The sequence below is a fragment of the Hipposideros armiger genome, unplaced genomic scaffold (assembly GCF_001890085.2).
Source record: "Hipposideros armiger isolate ML-2016 unplaced genomic scaffold, ASM189008v1 scaffold_397, whole genome shotgun sequence".
In the NCBI taxonomy this organism is placed as follows: domain Eukaryota; kingdom Metazoa; phylum Chordata; class Mammalia; order Chiroptera; family Hipposideridae; genus Hipposideros; species Hipposideros armiger.
Genome location: NW_017731747.1, coordinates 1266421 through 1291833, shown reverse-complemented (window position 1 = coordinate 1291833; position 25413 = coordinate 1266421). Strand labels below are relative to the sequence as shown.

Sequence of the window (25413 nt, the reverse complement as noted above, 5' to 3'; positions counted from 1 at the left end):
TGACATTGTTATGCATCTATTTCTAGAATTCTTTTCATCTTGCAAAACTGAAACTCTATACGCATTAAACAACTCCTCATTCCTTCCTCCCCCAGCCTCTAGCAACCACCATTCTACTTCCTGTCTTTATGAATTTTGACTACTTAAGTACTTCATATAGTATTTATCTGTTTGTGTCTGGCTTATTTCACTCAACATAAAGTCCAAAAGGTTATCCATGTTGTAGCATGTGTCAAAATTTCCTTCCTTTTTAAGGCTGAATAAATATTCCATTGTATGTATATACCACATTTTGTTTATTCACTCATCCATTGATGGACACTTGGGTTTCTTCCACCATTGTTTCTTGAGCACCTCTTATACATCAGTCACTTTTCATTAAACACATACTTACCGACTGCCTTTATGAACCCGATCCTGTTATAGGCGTGGGGAATGCTGCAGCAGTAAACATACCAGACAGAGTTGCTGCCTTCAAGAAGCTCATATTCTAGTGGGGATTGAGGGTGGGAAGATGGACAATACACAAAGAAACATACTTCTTGATTCTAAATTGCTTTTTTTTTTCACATTTTAGTGTTTCTAAAATTGGGGTGTACCTTACAATTGACACCTTAGAATTATATTTGTCAGTGTTTCTTTTTTAGTGACACCTAAAATAATGGTGTATCTAATCATAGAGTTGATGAACCACTAGTTAATAAGTCAGTTGTTGACAAGTGCTATAAAAAAAATAAACCAGAACAAAGGGGATAGAGCATTACATGGGATACTCACAAATAAGGTGACATTTGAATAGAGCACATGTTCAGATGAGATGATATTTTTTTATAGCGGGACTTCCTCCCTGAAGGATGCAGTGTGTTGGTGGTTCACATTCTGGCACAAACTCCAGACCTCACTGTGGACTAGTAGCAGCTTGTGGGCTCGTTACTTTCAGTAGCACTAGTATACAGGGTAGAATCCTGGCAGGTGTAGGTAGAGATGGAGGTTTGGGAGCATTTTGCAAAATGGGCTCAGATCTTGTAGACATGGTAAGGGCAAAGTGACACAATTTGCCATCTTAGTGACTGGCAACAGTTCTTCCAGTTGCTCAGAACAAAAACTTTGGCATCAGCCTTGACATCTCCACTTGCTTGTATTCTTTTTTAAAAAAGATTTTATTGGGGAATTGGGGGGAGGGGAACAGCATTGGGGAATTGGGAAAGGGGAACAGACAAGTTGCTGTCCTTTTGTTCTTCAGTCTAGTTGTGGAGGACGTTGCTTCACTGGCCCATGTTGGTATTATCATTGCGCTCTTCCTGGGTAAGGCAGATCAGTTGTTGGGCCCTGGACGGCCTCTCATGGCGGCTCTTGGCAGCTCATGCCAGCTGCCAGCCACTCACGGTAGCTTTACAGCAGCCCACTGCAGCTCCACTGCAGCCTACGCCGTCGCCGGCGACTCACGGCAGCCCAGCTCCAGGTCAAGCTGTTGTTCACCATCTTATCTGTAGAGGGCAGTGTCACTGGCCCTCATGTGGGATCCGAACCGGGGCCTTGCTGCTCAGAACTGGCGTCCCAAGCCAATTCTTAACCAACGCGCCACTCGGCCGGCCCTGCCTGTATTCTATACCCAGTCAGCCAGCCAGCAAATTCTGCCTGCTGTACCTTCAAAACATCTCCCAATTCTGACCACTTTCACTACCCCTACCTAAACCACCCTACTCCAGGCCATCGTCATCTCGTGCTTGGATTATCATGATAACCTCCTTACTTGTCTCTCTTCTTTTTCACTTGCCTTCCTGTGATCTCTTCTCAGTTTAGCAACCAAAGTGATCCTTTGAAAACATATCTGATCATGTGATGCCTCTACTTAACCCTCTCAAAAGCATCCCATCACTCTCAGAGGAAAGGTTAAAGTCCTTATGATGGCCTATGGGGCTCAACACTATGTGCTCTTTGGCCTGATATCCTGCCTGTCTGCTTTATGCTTATGCAGCTTTAGATGCCTTGGCAGCCTTACTGTTTCTTGATCATATTGAGCATGTTCCTGTCTCAAAGCATTTGTACTTGATTTTTCTTCTGCCAGGAATACTGTTCCCCCAGATTATCTGCAAGGCCAGTTTCCTCAGTTCTCTGCTCAAATCTCGCCTTATCAGAAGGGCCTTCTAACCACCCTGTGTAAATTAGCACCCTTTTCTCCCTACTAGCACTATGTTTTCCACTAAACCAGGATGAGCGAAGCTATGCTGCAGTAGCAAACAACTCCAAAATATCAGGGGCCTAAAACGACAAGGTTTGTTTCTCACTGATGGTATCCCTCTTGTAGCGAGTTACCTGGGAGGTCTCCTCCACATTGTCTATAACTCCAGGATCTGGCTGATAGCATAGCTACCATCTTGAGTATCAGCAGAGGGAAAGACCATTCACTGGCTCTTCAAGTACCTGCCTGGAAGTAATGTCTATCACATTGACTTGGCCAAAGCAACTCGTGTCCATACCTAACTTCAGTTATAGATGGGGATGGGTGGGTGGCAGTCCTATTATGTCTCCTGAAAGAGACCAGGAAATCCATGGTGGATGACATAGCCACACTCTTTACCCTGCTTGATCTTTCTATAGCATTCATTTGCGTCTGACATAATACGTACATATTTACCTTGCTTTGTGTATTTTCTTTTCTCTCCTGTCTAGACTGTAAGCATCACAAGGGGAGGGACTTTGTCCATCAGTTACTGCTGTACCACCCAGCCTAGGATAGGTCAATAGTAGGTGCTTATTAATTTTAGAGATAGACTGAGGATACTAAAGCAAGTCATTCAGTTATTCATTTGGTGACATGTAAGCCAAGTTGGGAGTGTGGAGCAGGGAGGTTTGAGGAGAGAGGAGCAGATGGTATCAAATTAGAAGACTTACTATAGAAAAACAGTAGAATTGCTGGTCAGTGGAGAGTGTCAGGTTAAGATCTGAGACCATAAACCTACAATGAAATCTTGCATGTAGCTCAGCTGTGTGATTTTCTCCAGTAATGAGCTACTCAGGAGCTGGCCTGGAAGGGACAGGCATGAATGATGGGACCCATTTCACAAGGATAGGTGGGAGCCCCAGTTGAAGAAGGAAACATGATTCCAGCTGCCCATTCAAGGCGCACCTCCATCACCCCTGCTCCATCTTTGGTCCTGTCAGGACACTAAAGGAGCTTGCCTTTAACCACAAGAAACCCGTTCTCCTGGAGTGGTGTGACTGCGGTGGTAGAAGCAGTTTTCCCTATATTTATTCTTTATTTCATTTCTCATAGCACTTTTGAGGTAGCTTTCTCATCTTCATTTTACAGGTGAGAACTGGGGTTTAAATTGCTCAAGATAGAATTTAGGTTGGTTAAGCTCACAGCAACAGTGCTCTGCTATGCTTTTCGGGTATGCTTACTGTATCTCTTATACTTAGGTGCTCCCTTATCTGGGGATGGGGAGCTCTGTTAACTTTTAGATTCTCTGGAGCCTTAAAGACAGTATGCAGCCACTTTACTAATGGTTCCAATTTAGATGTTGCAAGACCTTACCAGAGAGGAAACAGTTGGGCTATTTTTATATACTTAAGCAAGAGCAATAACCACATTACCAACTGTAACTAATAAATTCGCTCCCGGGGAGTTTCTTATGAACACACTTGAAGTGCACCTCACATGATCTGAGAATGTCCCCATCAGTGATACTTTTCTGTGGTCTTGCCAGTTGATAGTCTGTTTCATAGGTGCAAGGGGGCTGTGCTAGGCCTTATTGCCAATATAGCGAAGAAAAGGCAAGTGGCCTCCCTTCAGGAATCTTGAATGTAGCCAGGAAGGCAAAACAGGTACAAACCCCTGAATATTCAAGTAGTGCCTAGAAACAAGGGTGCAGAGTGGGGAAAGGCTCCTCAGGCTAAAATGCTTCCCTGACACAATCAATAATATTGTAATAACTATGTATGGTGCCAGGTGGGCACTAGACTTATTGCGGGGGAATCACTTCATAAGTTACATAAATGTCTAACCACTACACTGTACACCTGAAACAAATACAATATTAAATGTCAACTGTAACTGAAAAACAAAAAATAAATAAAATAAAATAAAATATAAAATGCTTCACTGAGACACATGGAGTGAAGTGGAAATTGAGCTATGATTAGAAGGCTGCATAAGATGTAGACAAGGCTCTAAATGGAAAACCGACTTGGGCTCCAGTTGTACTCATGGTGGAAATCCCAGTAGGCCACTGCAGTCAGCGATGCTAGCGCCTTTAGCCACGTTTTAATTGTTTTGAATGTGTTTATGTATATGAATCCTGTGCATGCTCAGGAGCCAACTGCTCAATTTGATAGAAAACATAGTCTTCTAGTTTGTTACACTTTGGTGACCATTTCAAAAGGTACTCGATAGAAGTTATTGGCAGTGAACTTGGTTTGGTCTCATATAAGAACAGTGGAGCCCCTGCCAGTAAATTCCACTTGGTTTCCAGCCCTTTGGTAACTTACCTCTGCAGGTAGATGTTTTGAAATATATGTTAATGAGAACTAAATTCCAGAGTTTCTGAAGTTAGTCTTCATTCTAATTTTTAAAAAAGGGAATTCTCTTGCTTTTCACTCATGTGTTTTCAAAATCTTAGTAACAACCATCCTGAAAGCGTTTTTCTTTCTCTCCCCTTCCCCCCCAGACAAGGCGCCTCTGTCTAAAAGTCTTCTACTGGTCCCCAGTGCCCTGTCCCTGTTGCTGGCCCTTCTCCTGCCGCACTGTCAGAGGTTCTTCGTGTACGACCTCCAGTCAGTCAAGGACGACTTCCAGGTGAGCGCTCCCACATTGGCCTTTGGGAGGAGAGGAGGCAATTTTGTTTCTTGATTGGCCTTTTCTTCCTGCTCTTCTTCGTCCTTTGAAGCTTCTAAATTTGTAAGAATTGCTACTTATCATTAATATTCCATTAATAAGTTTTCTAGTTTTATTTATCGATATTTTCAACAAAGCAGATTACAATGCAGCAGTTACAATACTAGGCACATCTCTTTTCAGTTTCATTTTTTATTCATGGAAATGCAACTTGTAATTTCAAGAGGCTTAAAAACAATGTTAAATCTGTTTTTTAGTGATTTGTATGCGCACAATATTTTCAGGAACCTGCGTCAGTTTGAATATTGATTGGTCTAAGCTTTTTCAGCTCTAACAGACTGAATCTATGAATTACTTTTATACTGGTAGCTAAAGTGGAAATTTCTCTTGGGCTTTTGCTGCGGGGAAGAGCAAAGCTCTGTGGTTTTCAAGATTTATGGGCTGATCTCATTGAAAATGCTGGCACTGGGTCTTGTCTCTGAGCTGGAGTGTTAGTGCAAATTATGGTGTATAACCTGCCACCTTTTCTTTGCTAAATACTTGATTAGCCATTTTAAGCACAGTAATCCACTTGAAAACTGACACCTTTGCTTCATAATGATGTAATTAATACCATGCTCAGATTGACTTCACCAGTTATTTATCCACACTGTTGCTTTCTGTCAGAATGTAGTATAGCTTTCTATATTATTTCAGTTGCTATAATGCAATGGTTCTCAACATGACTGCATCTTCGAATCACCTGGATAAACTTAAAAATATATATACAGGCATTGATGTACTTTTTAAAAAAGATCCCCAGGGGATTCTAGCATCTGGCCAACCCTGAGGACCACTGCTCAAAGGGACGGAAAGGGCCACCTGGCCCTGAGTAGGTACCTTCCTGATTTGGGGTTAATATGGTTACTCTGGCTAAGTAGGCAAGCGTCCCTGTCTACTGCACCACTTTATGGGCATCTGTGCTCTGAAGATGGAGAGGAAAATCACGCTTCAGTCCAGAAATGTGAGTAGCCACACTTTCCTGCTAGAATCGCCTAAGAAGCCCTCACTTTGCTTTTATAAGAGCTGCTACAGAGATTTGAAGTTTCAGTTCTGCCTTGGGAAAACTAAACATACACATACATAGGGACATAATACTGTAGGACACGAGTGTACATTACTTCCTTGGGGGGCGATAAGTGAAGTAGGGACCAGTTTAGGATGGAATAGCCCTGGAGAGCTAGTGATGATTTGGTCAAAGGAAGGGATGACAATTAGCAGTAGAGAGAGAAGGGCATTTTACTTCCCAAAGCAATATGAACTTCCGAACCTTAGGACTGCTGTCTAGGAGGCATGGTTGGAGACTAGAGCAAGGTTAGATTGGATGAGGACAGGAGGGGCAGTTGATGGGCTTTATTTTGCAAGTGTGGAATCTCTCGGACTTGGGCCCTTAGGGTAGAGATCCTGCCTCTAGTGTCCTTGAGGTTCAAATGCAGAAGCACTGCTTTGTTGAGTGCGAGCCAGTGATCAATCGTCACAGGGAAGACTCACCTTGTAGTAATGTCCAATGATTTATTCTTATCCCAGGTCTCAAGATTTTGTGTCCTTGAGCATAGTTACAAGACACAAATTATTTTAAAGTGTAGCTTCTAGGTTTTTTTTGGTTTTTTTTTAAAGATTTTTATTGGGGAATTGGGGGGATGGGAACAGCGCTGGGGAATCGGGGGAAGGGCAACAGACAAGTTGCTGTCCTTTTGTTCTTCAGTCTAGTTGTGGAGGACGTTGCTCAACTGGCCCAAGTTGGCGCCATCATTGCGCTCTTCCTGGGCGAGGCAGATCAGTCGCCGGCTTCTGGACGGCCACTCACTGCGGCTGCTGGCTGCTCACGCTGGCTGCTGGCTACACACGGTAGCCCATGGCAACCCACTGCCGCAGGGGCTGCAGCCTACGCCGTAGCGCCGGCGACGCGGCAGCCCAGCTCCAGGTTGAGCTGCTGTTCAGCATCTTAGCTATAGAGGACAGTGTCACTGGCCCTCATATGTGGGATCCGAACCAGGGCCCTCTGGCGTCCCAAGCCAGTTCTTAACGATTGAGCCACTCGGCCGGCCCTGTAGCTTCTAGTTTTATTTGTCATTAACTGAAACAATGACAACAACATGGGACTCTATAAATCCAATTTGTTATGTTTTACTAATTGTAAAGACTGAATTTTCGTAATCCCCCAGATTTTCCTAGTGGTTCTAAGGGCTCGGCTTTGAGTGAAATAGTTCTTTTAGAGTTTTAAATGTGGAAATAGAAGACTAGGAGTTGATTTTCAGTTTCTGCATCTATTGTTCTACAAAGATGACAGTCACCGTCATCTTATATTCGTGAAGTGCTAGATAGTTTACAAAGCGCTCTCCTGTACACTAACTATCTCATTTGTTCATATTGATTGTAGTGTATGCTGGCCGAAAGTTTCAGTGTGATTCTGGTGTAGAATCATGGAATTTCTGAGGGAGAAAAGAGATTTTGTTTAGAGATGTCACCTGTGTTCCACATGTTTGCCCATGATGGTCATTGGTAACTGATCATGGTGCTCTTTGGCCTTGAACCCAGCTATGACCTTAGCACAGATTTATAGGCAGCTATCCCTGCTTCAGTTAGATTGGCATGTGGAATGAACTCTAGTTGTCATCCCTAAACCAGCCCAGTGCCCTCATATTTTGGAGTACACTGATGATAAAGACTGCCTGGTGTCTTGCTTAGAGCTGAGACAAATGTGAAATGTTTTGACAGTTGGTATAGTATGTTTTCTCATTTGTATCCTTGTTATTCTGTTGGCAAGAACATAGGTTATATGACCTTAAACAAGTAAAATACTTTATCTGTGCCACTTCGCCTTATTTTAAGATAGAGTTAATTTTACTGATGTTCATAGCAGCATTATTCACAATAGCCAAAAGACGGAAACAATCCAAGTGTCCATTAACAGAAGAATGGATTTTAAAAATGTAATATAGACATACAGTGGAATATTATTTAGCCAGTAAAAGTAACGAAATTCTAACTCATGCTTACACATGAACCTTGAAGACATTATGTGAACTGAAATAAACAAGCCAGACACAAAAGGACAAATATTGTATGATTCCACTTATATGAGGTACCTAGAATAGTCAAAAATCTTAGAGACGTAAAGTAAAATGATGGTTGCCGGGGGCTGAGAGGAGGAGAGAATGTGTACAGAGTTTCTGCTTGGAATCATGGACAAGTTCTGGAAATAGTGGTGATGGGGGTACAACATTGTAAATGTTCCTAATGCCAGTGAATTATACATTTAAAAATAGTTAAAATGATAAATTGTATTTTATGTATATTTTACCAATATAAAAACTACAAAAAAATGAGATAGGGTTAGTATTTGTTTTACCTATCTTAAAAGGTAATTTTGAAGAGGAAATAATATCAAAATGTTTTGCAAATGTTATTGGGATTTTCATTAAAAATCTGGAAAATTATAAGAAGACTCAAAATAGGCCTTTGAGTAGCTCTTTCTTCTTTGTATATCCCCTTATATGTTTTAACCCAAACAGATATTGAATTAAATAAGCCAAGTTAAATTATTTAAAAATTTTGAACCCAGTAACATTTAGCAGCAGTTGCCGTAAATTACCTTGTACATGGTTGCTGTGGAGTAGATTGATCATTGAAGTTAAGCTCAGAAATGTATATTATTGAGTTTATCCCTAAATTGCTTTTCAGTTACAACTTTGTTTTATTTAGTACCATAAAAATGAGCACCTGTTAGTGTTTCATTCCAGTTCATGTATATAATTTTTTTTATTGTACTAAACATAGTCCTAAATTTTTTTACAGGAAATTTTCTGTTGTGTTAATGAGAATACATTTTCTTATTATAATAAGCAAAAAACTTTTAAGTACCCTTTGTGCCATTATATGGAAGGAATTTTTAGTATGAGAGAGTTGAACTCATTTCTTAGGGAAAACACATACGTAGTTTACTGTGTGCATCATTAATTTGCTTAAATTAGAATGTAAAAAATAAGCAGTATAAAGTAAACATAATAAATTTGCTAAGGAGGCTACTGAACAAATCTTACTCTTATTTATTGTTCTTTTTTAAATCCCCATATAGATTTGGAGGCTGATATGTGGAAGAATAATTTGCCTTGATTTAAAAGATACTTTCTGCAGTAGTCTGCTTATTTATAATTTTAGGATATTTGAAAGAAGATATGGAAGCAGAAAATTTGCAGTAAGTTTTTATGTAGTTTCCCTTTACTATGAGGTTATAGCAAAACATTTTTTTTGTTTTCTTCCTTATATTTAAATAGTTTTATTTTATTATTAATAATTGTCTTTTAATTACATGATCCTCTATTTGAATTGGAACATGGACATTAACCAAAGAAAAATTTTAAATTTAAAGCATAATAAAATAACGATGATAATAATAGGTATTAATATCAGGTGTGAGTGGGTAATAAAAATTTTAATTTGGATTTTAATTTAATAAAATTCTAATCGCTTATTTTGCTTAATGGTTTGTGTGTTACTTGTTAAAAATAAATCATGCTATAAATATCTTTTCTTCAATATAATTAGAAATAATGGAAGTTAATGCATTTGGACAATATAATTTTACTCCATGTTGAAATGTTTATTCTAATAAAAACAAACATTTAAAAATATATGTATACCTGAGCTGGTTCTAATTAAATAAATATTAGTTTATTTTTAGAAGACTCCCAAAATAATGTTATTTCTGTTTTGTTGTTAGTCCTTTTTGCTGGGTTCCTGGGTTTTGTCAGCCTTGGTTGACTTCATCCTGGTTGAAGCTGTCTGGTATTCCTTTGGTATCACCGCGTCCAGGAATTTGCCTTCTGGATTGTAAGTAGCTCTCAAAGATGAGCTTAATTTATCACTACTTAAATCTGATTTGAAGTGTTTGTTGTACATGAAAGTCAGTAAAAGAATATTTTTAACTTTTAGATAGTAAAATTGATTTTATGTATTAAAAAATCCAATGTATATGTACATTTTCATTATGTTCTTGAAACAATTTATTTTACATTCAGTTTTTTTTAGTTTTGAAAACCCAAATTTTAGAGAATTTTTAACGAATTTCTTGTTCTGGTTCTGAAGGTCGAATTTTGTGTGCTTTTATAGTGAAATTTTGTCTTTGTAATTTTGTGAACTAGTTAAACACACAAATACAAAATTTAATTAGATTAGGAAACAAAATTAATTTGTCTGAAGTTAAGCTTCTGAAGAATGTTTTTAAAAATTGATGTAGTTTATGTACTTCCACCAAAGATAAAAGAAAGTCAATGTATAGGTTACAACTTTGTAGCCAACCTGCAATGCCAACCTAACTCATATTGTGTTGATAATTCTTTAAAAACAACACAAGCGAAATGTATTTGTTTATGAAATATCTAGTATCTAGGAGCAGGGTTGTTAGCACACATAAGTGACCTTAAATCATCTCTGATTTAAGTATCTGAGACTGTATTTGGGGGATACTTTGAAATAAAGATACCAGATATTTAAAATTATGTGTGTACTAACTTCAGTCTTATTTTAATTTTGAGTTTGTGTTTTTGAGACCTACTAGACGATTGTATAAATCTTTATTCAAATTCACTTTGGATCTCTATTTTAAAAATATCGTTAGTGATCTAATAGCTTTCACACTTACATTGTGAATATTTACAGTGTAGCTGCTCTTTATGGAATTTACTGAATTATAGCTGGCACAAGTGTTGACCTTTAGCTGTTTTAATAATGTAAGATTCTGAATAATATTTAAATGGAAACATTAAATTCTGTGTCATAACTATCATGCAGTTTTTGTTGAGTTCCACGGGTTGTAATTGAAATGAGACTGAGAAGTTTAAGTTGACTATTCTGCTATTGTGGTAAATAGTGTAGTCATCAGGAATGATTCATGTTAATTCTGAAAAGCAGCAGCATTACTAAATCATTAATTTTTACCAAATATTTCTCACCTAGGCCAATTCTTTTTGGTCTATCGGGTCTACTGAGTTATGAAAGGGTATATAGGTGTCATATGTACTTGTCTTAGAATAAATTTGGGGGATGGGTAGCAAGATAGCTACCCATAGTTATGTTGTCCCTTTGTCTGATGACTTTTTTTTTTTTAAGATTTTTATTGGGGAATTGGGGGGATGGGAACAGTGCTGGGGAATTGGGGAAAGGGGAACAGACAAGTTGCTGTCGTTTTGTTCTTCAGTCTAGTTGTGGAGGATGTTGCTTCACTGGCCCAAGTTGGCACCATCATTGCGCTCTTCCCGGGCAAGGCAGATCAGTCACCGGCTTCTGGACAGCCGCTCACAGCGGCTGCTGGCCGCTCACGCTGGCTGCTGGCTACACATAGTAGCCCATGGCAACCCACTGCAGCAGGGACTGCAGCTTACACCCTCGCCAGCGACTGACAGCAACCCAGCTCCAGGTTGAGCTGTTGTTCAGCATCTTAGCTGTAGAGGGCAATGTCACTGGCCCTCATATTGGGATCCGAACGAGGGCCTCTGGCGTCCCAAGCCAGCTCTTAACCAATGCGCCACTCTGCCGGCCCAGACAGTTACTTCTTTATGTGAATGATATTTATTTCTGTGTGGAATCCTTAACTGATACCGTAGAAGCAAGATTGGTTCAGTTTTGATGTTAGTAGGAATATTTTTACTTATTCTTAAGGCAGGAAAGCATTTACCTATTTAAATCTTAGTTCATAGCAAGAGTTGCAAATTTGAGTAAACTCAAAAGTTATAGGGTCTCCTTTGAAAGATAATATATAAACGTTAATCCAGCTATCACCTGAATGAGAATATATTTCTCTTTCCTTTGCAATTCCTGAAATTTACAGCATGGCTTTTTAGCATCTTGTAGCTTTCTCAAAAATAGACTCCTTGGAACGTAAGGCTTTACTTCAATAAAGAAACTTTGCATTTTGTAAATATATCTTTTATGTGACAGTAGTAGCAAAGCTTCAAAAACTCGGGAGGAAACCACTCTCCTTTTTTGGGTCAACATGCTTTTCAACTTGCAGTGTTTTTTACATAACATCTTGTTACCTTTTTCTTACCCATCAGTGCTAAATTTATCTGTTCTCTGTACAATTCTTCACTTCCTATTTAATTCTCTCTCCCTTTTTTTTTTTAAACCTCACCACTTTTAAAAGTTTTCTTATAAGGGTTACCAGTATCCAACTGATTTCCAAAGCCAGTGGCTTATATTCAGTTGTCGTATTTCACCTTTCAATAGCACATTAAATGCTTTTGACCTTCCATGAAATAACTTGCTCCCTTGAGTCCCAGCACACTACTTTCTCCTGGTCCTTTTTGATGTTATTTACTGTCTGCAGTTCCTTTCTCACGCTTATTTCAAGCCCTTTTCCTGGGCTATCTTGTCCACTCCCATGACTTCAACTACAGTTAACATCTGTTCATTTCCCAACTCTCTATTTCCAATGCATGTGACTTTCCTGATCTTTGTAGAGTCATATTTCCTAATGATTTCTAAGACTCAAAGAATATTCATAATGTGCAGAAACGCTCATCTTTTCTGATCTTCTCTCTTTCTGTACTCTCATCCCCTCGTCCTTCTATGCTCCTTATTTTAGTTAATGGCATTTCCATCTACTCAGTTATCCATGCTGGAAATCTTTCCCTTTTCTTATCATTAGAGTAGGGCGCCGAGTCTTAATAATTCGAAGTCCTATATAAATCATTTGTGCACCCCATCGTCTCTATTTCTGTCATTGTCTCAGTTTAAATTCTAATCTTTTCTTGCCCAGGTTTTTGCAGTAATTCTCTAGTCTTCGTATCAATTTCAAAGCATTCCATGCAAAGTTATCAGAAGTTATCTTTCTAAAATATAAGTTTGACTATACCGTTCTTCCTTTTAAAAACTTTTGAATCCACATCTTTCAGAATAAAAATCAAACTCTTCCAAGATGACATCAAGGCAGTCTAGAATAGTGAGAATGATACAGGCTTTGTCATCAGAGAGACCAGAGTTGAGATTATAGCTCTGCTGCGTATTACTAGGGTATAATCTTGAGCAAGTTACTTCTCTCAATTTCCATTTCCTGAGTTCAGTTTATAGATGGCCCTCATATGTAAATTGAGGATCCTACTCTATACTTCACAGAGCAGTGGAGAGAATTAAACTCATGCAAACATCCTAGCAATAGTACCCTCCACCACCATATATACTGATATACTCCTTTCCCTTCAAAGCCCTCATAATCTGACCCCATCCAGTGTTTCAAGCCATTCCCCCATCAGTCATTCAGCTTTCTTAACATTCTCTGTATGTGTATTATTATGCTTATGTGGTTTTCTTTGGTAGTATTAATTGTGCTTTTACATGTATTCCAACAAATTTACTAAGATTCCTATTAGCATTTATTACATTGCATTGTCATTATCATTATCTGGGCCAACCTACTAGCTCTTTGAGAATTAATTTTACTTCATGTGCTCGCTGCCTTATATTCAGTCATGTTGAAGGGTAGCCCCCGTAAGTCTGTAAGCTAAGGTCTTTGAACCATAGACCTGTTGGTCTCTTTTTCTAGTGCTTTGCATAGAAATTATACCGGGCATCTGATAGATTCTCATCACTGTTATTTGAAATTCAGAAAATGTAACCACTAGGTTTTGAAATTAAAGAAAGCTCCATCATTAAAAGCTACATGTATAAAGTGCTTCTAGTAACCCATGCCGATCATGCATTTGTCCTTATATAGCTATTATTTTTTGTTAGTATTTACTTGTGAATGTTACATTGTTTCCCAGACTCAAACCCCTCCAGAAAAATAGAATTTTGAGTCTTTACATATCATGTTTAAATGTACCTGATTACAATGCTGAATAAAATTATTTTTAATTTACTATTTTAGATTATCTATAGTTTTATTACAAGAACCATGACAGTGGGTGGTCCCATGGTGTAATGGTTAACATTCTGGACTTTGAAGAACCATGACATACAAGTACATTTGTCCTTGGTTGACCTTGTGTTAACAAAGCCTTTTGTTGTGTTTTGTGTTCTGAAATTGAATTCTTCTCATCAAGAAAAGCCATTGCATAGGACTTGCCATTTAATAAATTACATAAGAACAGATTAATCCATGTGGTATAAGAATAGGCTATGACTGTATGTATATACCATAACCCTACATATCATATACAGGAGTTATTTCCTTTATTTTAGAAATAATTACTCATTTAAAGGTATTTATGAAAGTATCTTACTTACTTGATTATTCAAGACTAAAAACTTCAAGTAGTTTTCTCTTTGTTGAGAAACTACATCTCAGACCACCTTGACTCCTTTATCTTATGTAGCTAGGAGAATGTTTATATTCTGTAAGCTTGTTTCCTTCCAATTATTAAAAAATTGGTGATGGACATGAAAAGAGATCTGAATTTGGTTTCTAATCCTGGTTTTTTAACGGAGCAAGCCACATAACCTCTTTGGACCTTACATTCTTTATATTTCAACCAGAAGATCATCTAAGGGATCTCCTAGTACTAAAATGCTGTTTTATTATTAGGCTTCTTTGTGTTTTTTTAAGAATATGAATTTATCCATGTTAATCCATGTTAAGAAATCCATTTATAACCAATGCATTGATTTGATTCTAAGTCCCATTAGGAGACGAGCATGTTAAGAGTAATAAGAGTGATTTAGCAGAGAGGAAGTTATGGTTGACTCATTTGTGTACTTCCATAATATTTAGAATATGGGCTTTACACATTATAGTTCACTTTTTTCTTTTTAGGAAGTTACTTGGTTTGTTAGTTTATTAGGGGAAATTAAATGGGAAGGATCCTAAATAGTGCTATTTATACTGACATGACCTGGAAAAAAAAATCAGTCTCTTTTGTAATGTGATGTTTAGTCACATAAGAAGTGCAAACTCTTTATATTGGAGAAAGATATTTCACCATACAGTAGAAACCGCATGTCGTAGGAATGAACTTGAATTATTGGGCAGAAATAGAATCTCAGGTTAGGTTTTTCCCATTGGTCTGGAGTAGATAGAGTCTGGTGCATCGTAGGCTCTTTGTAGATGTGTATTGAATGACTATAGCCTGTTTCCAAAAAGCTGATGGCCGTGGCCTCTCCAGGCCCCCTGAGGTGCTTCTTCCCACTAATTATGCTCCAGCAAGGAACAGTGATGAGTTAAACATCGAAACATCATTGTTTGTGTAGGAATCCTGAAAGTTTGGTTTAAAACACAAAATGTTGCATTTGGACCACCAATCGTGAGTGTAAACTAAACCAAAAGGAGCTGCATCTAGATGGAAAATACTTGAATCAAATTATTTCAAACACTAGGTGAACTTTTTTGTGCCTACTGACTTGATTGACATGATTCAGTTGCACATAGAATTAAATCAAAAAAAGCTAAGTCAACTATGTATTTAGAGAAGGCTTGAATAGGAAACACAAATCTCCAAATACCTCATGAAAATGTTCTCTACAAGTTTTAAACATAAAAATAATGAATTTATTAGACTACTTCAAAATATTTAATTATGTTGCTGCAATAAGGTCCTACAGAAGAGTTTTTAAAGGTTTTTTTTTGTGTTTTTTTTTAGGAGAGAAGGGACTTGATAATATCATGTAGAATATCCAGTGACCCTGGGGTAAAGTGTATTTAAAGAGATTAAAGACAAAAAACTTCTTATCATTCATAACATTTCACTGTTTATGTTGCTTAGTGACCGCAAACTACCTGACCGGAAACTTTTTCTGCGCACGCTCCGGAGGTAATTGCGGTATAGCATGACGCTAATGACTCGAGCCTGAAATTGTTTTGAAACAATGTAGTAGAGAATCACATCCAGGCAGGTGCTGAGGTTCATGAGGAAGGTGGTAAAGGCTCCCCAGGGATTGTAACTGTTGTCATCCCCGTCCAACATCAGGAAAGCAAAGCAGATGTGGAACGGCATAAAGCAGACGAGCACCTGCACCAGTAGCGTGATGATGATCCGTATAGACTTCTCCTTGACTTTTGGTTTCAGCCTAGATGTCCTACCGTGAAGGAGACTGTGAATAATGACCAAGTAGCACCCAATCATGATGAACAGAGGAGTCAAGAAAAAAAATATCAGTCGAGTGAAGTTCAGCACGTTAATAGCTTTTAAGTGGATGATGTCAGAAATCTTCAGGCAGGTAGCAGGGCTGGAGGCTTTGTCTGGATCTTCATAGAGCAGGAGGAGTGGGACGGTGGTGGTCAAGGTCATGATCCAGACTCCCACACATGCTAGCACAGCTTTGCATGTTTTTTTAAGTTCTTTGGCGTATTTTGGCTGCACAATGGCCATGTATCTGTCAGCACTAATAAAAGCAAGAAGCCATAGGGCAATACTTGGATAAAACACCGTGAGAGCACTGAGAATGTGGCAGAAGTACTCTCCAAATGGCCACTCGCCTTTTGCGTAATAAAACATTCGGAAGGGTAAGCTCATTATAAATATTAAGTCCAATAATGCCACGTTCATCATATAGATGGTTACAGTGGTTCTCTTCTTGGTGGTACAACTGAAAACCCATAAGGCAGTGACGTTAACAAATAGTCCAATTATGAAGATACAGCTGTAGAAAACAAGGGCTGCAATTTTATATTCATCTGGATATGAGCTGTTGGAAAAGCCAGGCTGAGCTTGATTGTGAGTGGTAGTCATCTTAGAGCTTTCTGGCAGGCATGACACTTAGAAACTGTAAAAGAGTTAAGAAGAACAGGAGGAATAAAACCCATTGCTGAAAAACAAATGCTTAACTTTCTCGTACTCAACTTGGCATGTTAGTGGATTTTACTTTTGAGAGTATTTTATATTATAGTGTCAATATATGTGTCTTAGTATTTATGAATAAATACATTTCCTAGGTATTATTACTAATATGTACTAACCTGTAAAGTGGTATGGTGTGTCATAATGCACTGGCAAATTTATTCATTTTTCTCTCCCTGCTCACCTCTCTTCTCCCCCAAAGACAACCTTTTCTTTATGACTTTTTCCCTATAGTGTGAAATTGGGTAGTAGTCGTTCCTGTAGTAAGCATTCTTTAATTGGGACTGATTGGGGAAAGGCCATTCTGAATTTAGAATCTTACAGTATCGCTTGCCACCTTCTGTCATCTTCATTCTGTTTAAATATTGGGTTGTCGGAAAAGTCATGACGCATTTTTGCAACAAAAAACAGAAAAATACGTCATGACTTTTCCGACAACCCAATATTTCATAACCTAGGTTAGTAATATCCAAGTGATGAACTTTTACTCACTAAATACAATTTTAATATATAATGTAAGGTACATTAAATTAATATGTAATTTAATAATACAATTTAAAATGTATTAGAAAACTCAGAAAGGAACCTTATAACTCGTGAATTACTGAATAGTCACAGTAATTCTCATTTGAGATCAGGAACGTTCCCTTTTCATTGCTTATTGAGTAAATTATAGGTATTCAAAAGCAAATATTTGCTGAATTGATAGATGAGTGAAGGAGGGAGCCTTTGGCAACGAGACCCTCAGCAACTACTCTAATCTGTCAAAGATGACTTGCTTAGTTGGCCATTAAACCTTTATTTTAAATGGTGAACACTTCTTCATAGTATTGTGTCCTGTCTAAATTCATAGGCCTAGACACACCAGTATGTTGTGCCATGGTGTACAGATCAAGAATTTGATTCTTAGAATAACAGATGAGCTAGTTTCTAATGCACAGTTGGGAGGCCTAATGCTAAGTCTTCCAGATTGTTTACCAGTGTCCCAGAAGCGGATTCACTGCTGCAATGATGCACAGAAAGCACTACCTTGAGAATAAGTTATTATTAGCATAGTAAATTTCATGCCCTCACACTCCCTAGATACTGAAACTTAAGTATTATTTATCAAATTAAATTGTAAAAAGGAATATCAAAGATAGGTAGTTATTAATAAGTCAGTAACTTTATGTGTGTGCAGAAACTACTTCCCATCACCAAAAACATGTCCGTTTCTAATGGAAAGGAGTTTAGTGATTGTACATATCATTGACCTTCCTCAGTGTGAAACTTCCATCACCCATGATGCAGTACCAACAGCAGTGATTTTAAAAATAGAGTCGCTACAAAGAAATGGAACCTTGTGGCAGCCCCTTGAAATATGGAGGTGTAAGAAAAGTTTCCTTCAAAAATATCACTTTGCAGAGTGGGCTGTCTCTAATTCAGCCCTGACTCTCTCTCTGGTGAAAGCTGCGGGGGAGATTAGCAGTCTGGTCAGTGGCCTTGTGGGCTGTTGATAATTTAAAGTTCATTTGCGCAATTGCTGTAGACAAATACAAAATATGAGTTTGTTTTCTCCTCCCTCCTTTTCGCCCTCCCATCTTTTTTCCTTCCTTCCTGGCTACAGCTGATTTGCCAAACATTTAGGTTAAATATGACTTTGGAATCGATTTCTATATATTTAAAAGCCTGTATTAATTAAAATTTCTAAGTATTGGTGTGATGAGAATATTAATTTCTATCAAATGAGAAAGGTACTACATAGAAAAACCAAATCTCCAGTATCATACAAAGGAGAATAATTTTGGAGGTTTGTCTCTTATTTTTAACTTTCTATGAATTTTTAAATAGTAGCAATTGTAACATAATTGAAATTTTGTATCAATTTTTCTCTTTTAATATCGCAGTGGGGCTCCCTTTACCCACCCACATCCCAAATTCTGTCACATAAATTCCATACTTATAAATCATTTTTTAGTAAATCTTTTTCACCTCAGTGGGCTCAAGCTGTTTTTATGTCACCAGCACTTGTATTCATTTTTTTTTAAGATTGAAAAAATATGCATGATTCATGTGTTTTAAAGACATTGCCAGTATAGGTTGTGCTCTATACACATGGCTAAATTTTTTGATAGATATTGAAAAGTGATGGGCTTTCAAGTCAGCATTTTAAAAGCTTTCAATTCCATGATTCTTTCTTTTCTTAAAAGCCTTTAAGTACATTTTGTGAAACAATGATTGAAAACAAGTGACAACTCTTAAATATACTTATTATTTATCATATCAACATTTTCCTTAAGTTGAAAAAAATTACATTTACTATTAATGTAAAACAATACTTGAAACTAAATGAAAAATTATACTAATAATGAAGTAAGATAACAACATAACCCACTTCAAGGTCCTTCACCAACATGGTTTCAGTAGTGTATTATTAAAATAAAACAATGATTTTGAAATTTAGTAAGTACAGCATTACTGCTGATAATCTGTGATGAAGTTAATTAAAGGTGACTTACCTCCTGTCCATGAAAAGGCTGTATTAGGGAGCAATGTTTTTCGGTATACCCAGCTCTGTAAAAGAGATATCTTTGAGTCTCTTGTGTTAAAATAGCTCTTGCTAGAAATGGTATGTTTAAGAAATGCTATATATTTCTTTTGTTTCAGGCTCTTCTGTGGCTTTAAGTTGTTTCAAATAAGGTATTTGGCATAGGAGTTGGTACTTGTTCAGCTGTAATTGCTGCTTGGTCTCTTTCAGGAAGTACTCTCTGAAATAAGGCCTTTTCAACGTATGACTTTATCCGGATGTGGTTTTTCTCTTTCACAAATGATTTGTTTATAAAGTCATGCTCAGTATAAGCTCCCCTTGAAATGATGGCATATGTTTAAGAGAATCATACAAAAAGGGGAAAATGTCTTCAATTTGTTTATTTCAAGTTTGGATCATCTATTGAAAGAATATCATATTTGATGTTAACTATAGAATGGGATTCATAGTATAGCTTCACTTTCTGAGCTGTGTGACTTTTCTAGTTACCTACCCTACAGTTAAAATCGAGATAAAGCCTATTTGATAGGATTGCAAGGACTCTTAAACCAGAACAATCCCAAATGCTTAGCATAGCACCTGGCACTTACGTACTCATAAACAGAGTTAATCCTTTATTATAAAGTTACTGAAATCATAGAATATCCACTTTTTACTGTTAAACCATTTCTAAATGGTTAAAATTGAAATCCTCAGTTATTTGCTGCAGCTTTGCATATACATTTACCTACTTTGGTTCACTTTATTTTTTAACTCTCCAGTTCTTCATACCCTTTTCTGTCACATGGAAGTCTAGAAATAATTCCTGGTGTATAAACATCCCTGAAAATTGCCAAGAAAGGACTCTGGAAGTTTTTAGTGAAATAACTTACATATTAGCAATATTTTAACTTAAGAAGGGAAATGAAACAAACGGAAAGGGAAGTGAGCAACTCTAATTATTGCCTGCCTAGTTATATTAAATTTTTTACATTCTCTTTTCTTAAAAAAATAATCATCATCTCATTTGTTTGTCCTAAAACTTTAATGATCTTTCTATTTGGTTATGCATGATTTGTCATCTTTTAAAAGGTACATGATCTTAACTACTTGTTCTTTGAATTTTTTTCTCAGACAAAAACCACAGTAAGTTTGGGACTTATAAAAGTTATTTAAATCCTTGCCTTTGATGATTAAGTGCTTTTGATCGTGGTCACCTGCCAGAATAATGGGTTTGAAAGCTTTGGCAACAACCAAAGACACTATTTCTCGAGTAGATGAGGACTCGAGGCCCAGTGACTTGCTGCAGAACTCAGACAACAGGCCCAGCTGCCTCAGGGCTGAGCTCCTTGTCCTCCCATTGCTGCTCTCACTGCGGTAATAACTTCTCTTTATGAGGCGATTGCATTGATTTACGTACTAGACGGGATGTATTCACTGCTGAATTACATTCATCGGTTTTTTTACTAGATGGAGTTAGGTTTCATATGCAGTATAGGAGTTTGATATTTCAGCTGGAAGTAGAAACCTCTTATCTGTGGACCCAATCTTTTCAGTACCCTAATTTCACATAGACTGTGACAAGGTTTCTAAATTTAAGCATTGATTAGAATCCCCTGTGCTGCTAGAAGCTGCAGATGCAGTGAAGGCATATATGTCATTAAGACGCGAGTCCTTTCTAGTACACAGGGACATTCTTTTTTCTGACTTGCCAGTCTCTCAGAGACAGGCAACAAGGGGCAAGTTAGGAAATCCCCACCGGTGCAGCTTGAGGGTGGATCAGCTCTCGCCTTCCCAGCTTGCTCTCCGTTTTAGCTGTAGGGGACTTTCTGCATTTGCTCTGGTTCGCCTTTCACATACCATTCCAACCTGTAATACTCCTTAGTACCGTACCCCCATCTCTTGGCTTGGCCAGCTGCTACTTATCCTTAAAGTTTTAGTTTAAATACTGCCTTTTCCAGGAAGCTTTCTCTGACCTCTGAGGCTGGGTTGGTTATTCACCCTTGTAAGTTTCCTTAGTACTTTGTTCTTACCCTTCTAGTGGCATGTATTATTATTGCATATTTAATCGCCTTTTATCTTTTAGTAAATTGAGGTCCTTGGGGGGTTGGTATGTGTTGTATATGTACGATGGGCTTTTAATAAATATTGCTTGAGTATGTGACTGAAAAAGGAGGTGAAGAAATGGAGGGTTGAGGGTAGTCATGGACGAATTACTGAGTGGGATATATAGGTTTACACAGTAGATCCCCATTATAAAACATGCTCCCTATATTAGAGACTTGCCTATGCCACAGATAAAATTATATTTCCCATTCTTAACCTGTTTCTCTTTACCACAGCAAGTGTAAAGGGGGCTTATTCCACGTCCTCACAGGAGTGTTGTGACGAGGGCACCACTGTATTGTTTCTTTCTCAGCCTGGGTGGCCTGAGGGGATGGTAGACAGCCAGTCCCCAGAAAAAAGAGGGGGTGAGGGAAATGAGGAGTGCCCCCAACTAGGGTGAGACTCTTAATCGTTGGGCCCTTAAGGTCTGTCTCCAACTTTGATGTTATAGAATCTTGTCCCCTACCTCTCTCTTTCTCAAACCTGTATTTAAACTGACTGCTCTTTTTTTTTTAAGGGCGAGATTTGTCGAATAGTGGTTTCTAGATAAAGAAGATTGAGATACGCTTTGTCTAAATATGTTTTTTAAAACAATCCGAGCAATTTATAGCTGTAACCTTACAGCCAAGTAAATATGAACCTCCCCTCCCCTTGACTTCCTAAATTGTATTATAAATTTAGCAATTCCCAAATTCCTTTTCCTTGGCAATTTTAGTGTAGTTTTAAATTTTTACAGACATGTGGACAATTAGACAGTTACTTACCTTACAGCAAACAACTTGAATCCAGATAACCAAAGTGATAGATAATTTTAGTTAAAATCGATCTAAATCAGCAATGAAAGTAGAGTTCCCTAAAGATAGTAAAGATTCTCACACTTAGAGGACCCTGGAGAAGGCTGCTACACGGCAGTGAAATCAGTGCTGGACACACTGAAATCCTACAGGCCCCAGGCCAAGGGTCTGAAGTGTGACATTTCACTGACTAGAGACCCCGAGTCTCCGGGGCAACTGACTGAGTAGAATTCTCTGGTTATTATGATGTACGTGGCCACCTACTGCAGAATGGTCTCACAGTTAAAGGAGTTCGTATATACCAGGGTTACGAAAAGATGCATACAAGTGGACACTTGGGTCAGCGTTGCTCAAGCAGTAGTTCACCGTAATCAGAAGTGTCTGCCCCTGTGGCAGTAGGTTGCCATGGGCTACCATATGTAGCCAGCAGCCAGTGTGAGCAGCTAGCAGCTGCAGTGAGCGGCCGTCCAGAAGCCGGCGACTGATCTGCCTCACCCGGGAAGAACGCAATGATGGTGCCAACTTGGGCCAGTGAAGCAACGTCCTCCACAACTAGACTGAAGAACAAAAAGGACAGCAACTTGTCTGTTCCCCTTCCCCCAATTCCCCAGCGCTGTTCCCATCCCCCCACCCCCCAATTCCCCAATAAAAATCTTTTTAAAAAAAAGAAGTGTCTCGACGCTGATGGTAACCACTTTGAGCACCTCTTGTAATTGCAGAAGTCAAATGTGACTTGTATTCATCTTTTGTTATCGGTATATATTGAGTACTACAATCTTAATACAGTTTTCCTGTCTTAAAATTTTTTTTTTTTGGTACCCTCATTTTTTGGGCACCTTCTGTATTTGGGTATGAGTATATAGGGAAAAATACTTAGTAGTATGAGGAAGTAACAGTTTAGAAGAAAGAAGTGTTGTGGAGAGTCAGGATTGGTAAAAAACAAAAGAGGTGTTACTGAGTTACTTAAATATGAACTTGTATACTAGCATGTGTGTGATTGAGGATTTTAGCATACAGACATCTGTTTGTGAAAAAGTAACTACCTGTCTATACAGTTGAAGGTTGTTGGTTTAAAAAGAGTTACTTAGGATTTTTTATTATTCTACGATTAACTGTATTATCACAGGTAATCAGAGGTGAATAATCATGAGGCAGGGGTCTAAGTGCTTTACATGTATCACCAAATTTAATCTTCTCGCCAACAGCAAAGTATATTGAGGACACAACAGTAGTATGTATGTATGGTGTGACCCAGGGATATTTACTCATGATTCTGAGATTGTGCAGTGATGCTCTTTCTGGATTATAGCATTATGCTCTAGTTCAGTAATTTTTGTTGAAGTTGGTCCTACTGAGTAGAGAATCATCAGAATAGTAATTTGATCTGTAGCAAAAAGTCTCCTGAGGGAATAGACCATCCTTTCCTTTCCTTGTTTCTCACGATGAGTTGACATTTCCAAGGAAAGTTTTCTATCTGCATCCTGTCATCCTGTAAACTGAATTTTGGTGCTTAGGAAGACCTCTGCCATTCAATGGACCAAAGATTTTTTTTTTGGTTTTGTTTTTTTTTTAGCTGAGCCATCCTGCCACCTGTTGGCAGCTCAGGCCGGGAATCGAACTGCTGTTGCTCAGAGCTTGCACTCTTGAGTGAGTGAGCCACTTGGCCGGCCCCAAAGATTTTTAAGCACTCAAAAATGAGTATATCCCAGTCGTTGGTAAACATGTAAGTATGCTCAGCCTCATAAGTAATCAGGGAAACAAAAATTAAAACCATATTATTACCCACTCATCAAAATGCCTACAATGAAAAAGACTGACAACATGAAGTGTCGGTGAGGATATACACCAACTAGGAAGTCTTGTGCATTGCTGGTGAAGTGTTTGAATTTGGGAAACAGTTGGATATTAAGTACTAAAATGAAGATCCATATACTATATGATGCAGATTCTACTCCTAGGTTCCTGTGCACCAGGAGACATACGTAAGAATGTTTATAGTAGCATTAATTTTCATAACTCCAAATTAGGAACAATCCAGTTGTTCAACAACCATAGAATGGATAAATCAGTTTTGGTGTAGACAAACAATGAAATGCTTTTCCCAATCAAAATGAATCGTATAGAAGGCACATGCAACATGGGTGAATCTTGTGTATATAGTGTTAAGTGAAAAAGCCAGATATGAAAGAACTCATATTACATGATTTCATTTATATGAATTTCAAAAGCGGACCAAACAAAATATTTAGACATTTATGCTTAGATGATAAAACCTTTTGGTGGTTTGCGGGAGCATGTAATTAAGGAGGGGACGCATGGAGAGCTTCCAGAATGCTAGCAAGTTCTAGTTATTGACCTAAGTGCTAATTACTCTTGTGTTTGTTCTATGACAATTCCTTAAGCTGTATATTTTTGTTTTGTTCTTGTATCTGTAAGGGTCTCAATAGAAAACAGATGGTATTAGAATAATTAAATTAGAATAATTCAAGGAGGGCTTGTATGTAAGGGTCTAATGACAAAAGAATGCAACCTAATGGTAGAAGGGAACCTTTGGCAGGACTATTGCCTTGTTGTACCCACCACCATGAGGCCCAAAGAGATCAAAGAAGGGAGAGGTTACCAGTACCTGGAGGGAGGGACCCCTGGAGAGTCGGCTGCCTTGAGAACCACAGTGAGGGACGATAAGCCTGAGGTCACCTTGCAGGAAGGAAGCCGGGGAATAATACCCTGGCCTCAGGCTCCTCTCCTGACCCTCTTCGGGGGCTCCCATTTGCGGACTCAGCAGAAGTCAGGGGGCCCTCGAGCCTTTGGATGGAGCATGTACCCTCAGTCTCTGGGACAGAGCAGGGTGGAGAAGGGAAAAGAACCAAAGGAGTTTTCCAGCATGCTGCACTTCTGTATGTGTGTTACATTTCATATTCAAAAAGGCTTTTTATTTTATTTTTTTTTTAAAAACAGCTTGGGGGGCCGGCCGAGTGGCTCAGTTGGTTAAGAGCTCGCTCAAGAGTTGGAGCTCTGAGCAACAGCGGTTCGAGGCCAGCCCAAGCTGAGCAGCCGCTAAGCTACCAATAGGTAGCAGGATGGCTCAGCTAAAAAAAAAATAATTAAAAATAAATAAATAAATAAATAAAAACAGCTTGGGGCTTGAGGTGGCAAAAACTGGGTTTGAATGTATCTCTGCTGCTTGTAAGCTGTTTCCATGAGTAATTTTTTTTTTTTTAATTGGGGAATCTGGGGAAGGGGAACAGACAAGTTGCTGTCGTTTTGTTCTTCAGTCTGGTTGTGGAGGATGTTGCTTCACTGGCCCAAGTTGGCACCATCATTGCGCTCTTCCCGGGCAAGGCAGATCAGTCGCCGGCT

General features: G+C 38.4%; 2 protein-coding genes across 2 annotated transcripts in view; one reads left to right on the top strand and one right to left on the bottom strand.

Moving 5' to 3' along the window:
* The window catches only part of UBAC2 (UBA domain containing 2), a 172234-nt gene that overhangs the window by 26577 nt on the left and 120244 nt on the right, over positions 1-25413 (top strand). The window contains exons 2-4 of the mRNA XM_019663688.1: positions 4671-4798; positions 8955-9074; positions 9600-9709. Of these exons, the coding sequence (XP_019519233.1) occupies positions 4671-4798; positions 8955-9074; positions 9600-9709 (358 nt within the window). The remainder of the gene's footprint in view (positions 1-4670; positions 4799-8954; positions 9075-9599; positions 9710-25413) is intronic.
* On the bottom strand, positions 15363-19370 carry GPR18 (G protein-coupled receptor 18). The gene is made up of 2 exons (XM_019663687.1): positions 19146-19370; positions 15363-16573 (listed from the first exon to the last, which is right to left on the bottom strand). The coding sequence occupies exon 2, from the start codon at positions 16537-16539 to the stop codon at positions 15544-15546; it is 996 nt and encodes a 331-aa protein (XP_019519232.1). The 5' UTR covers positions 16540-16573; positions 19146-19370; the 3' UTR covers positions 15363-15543.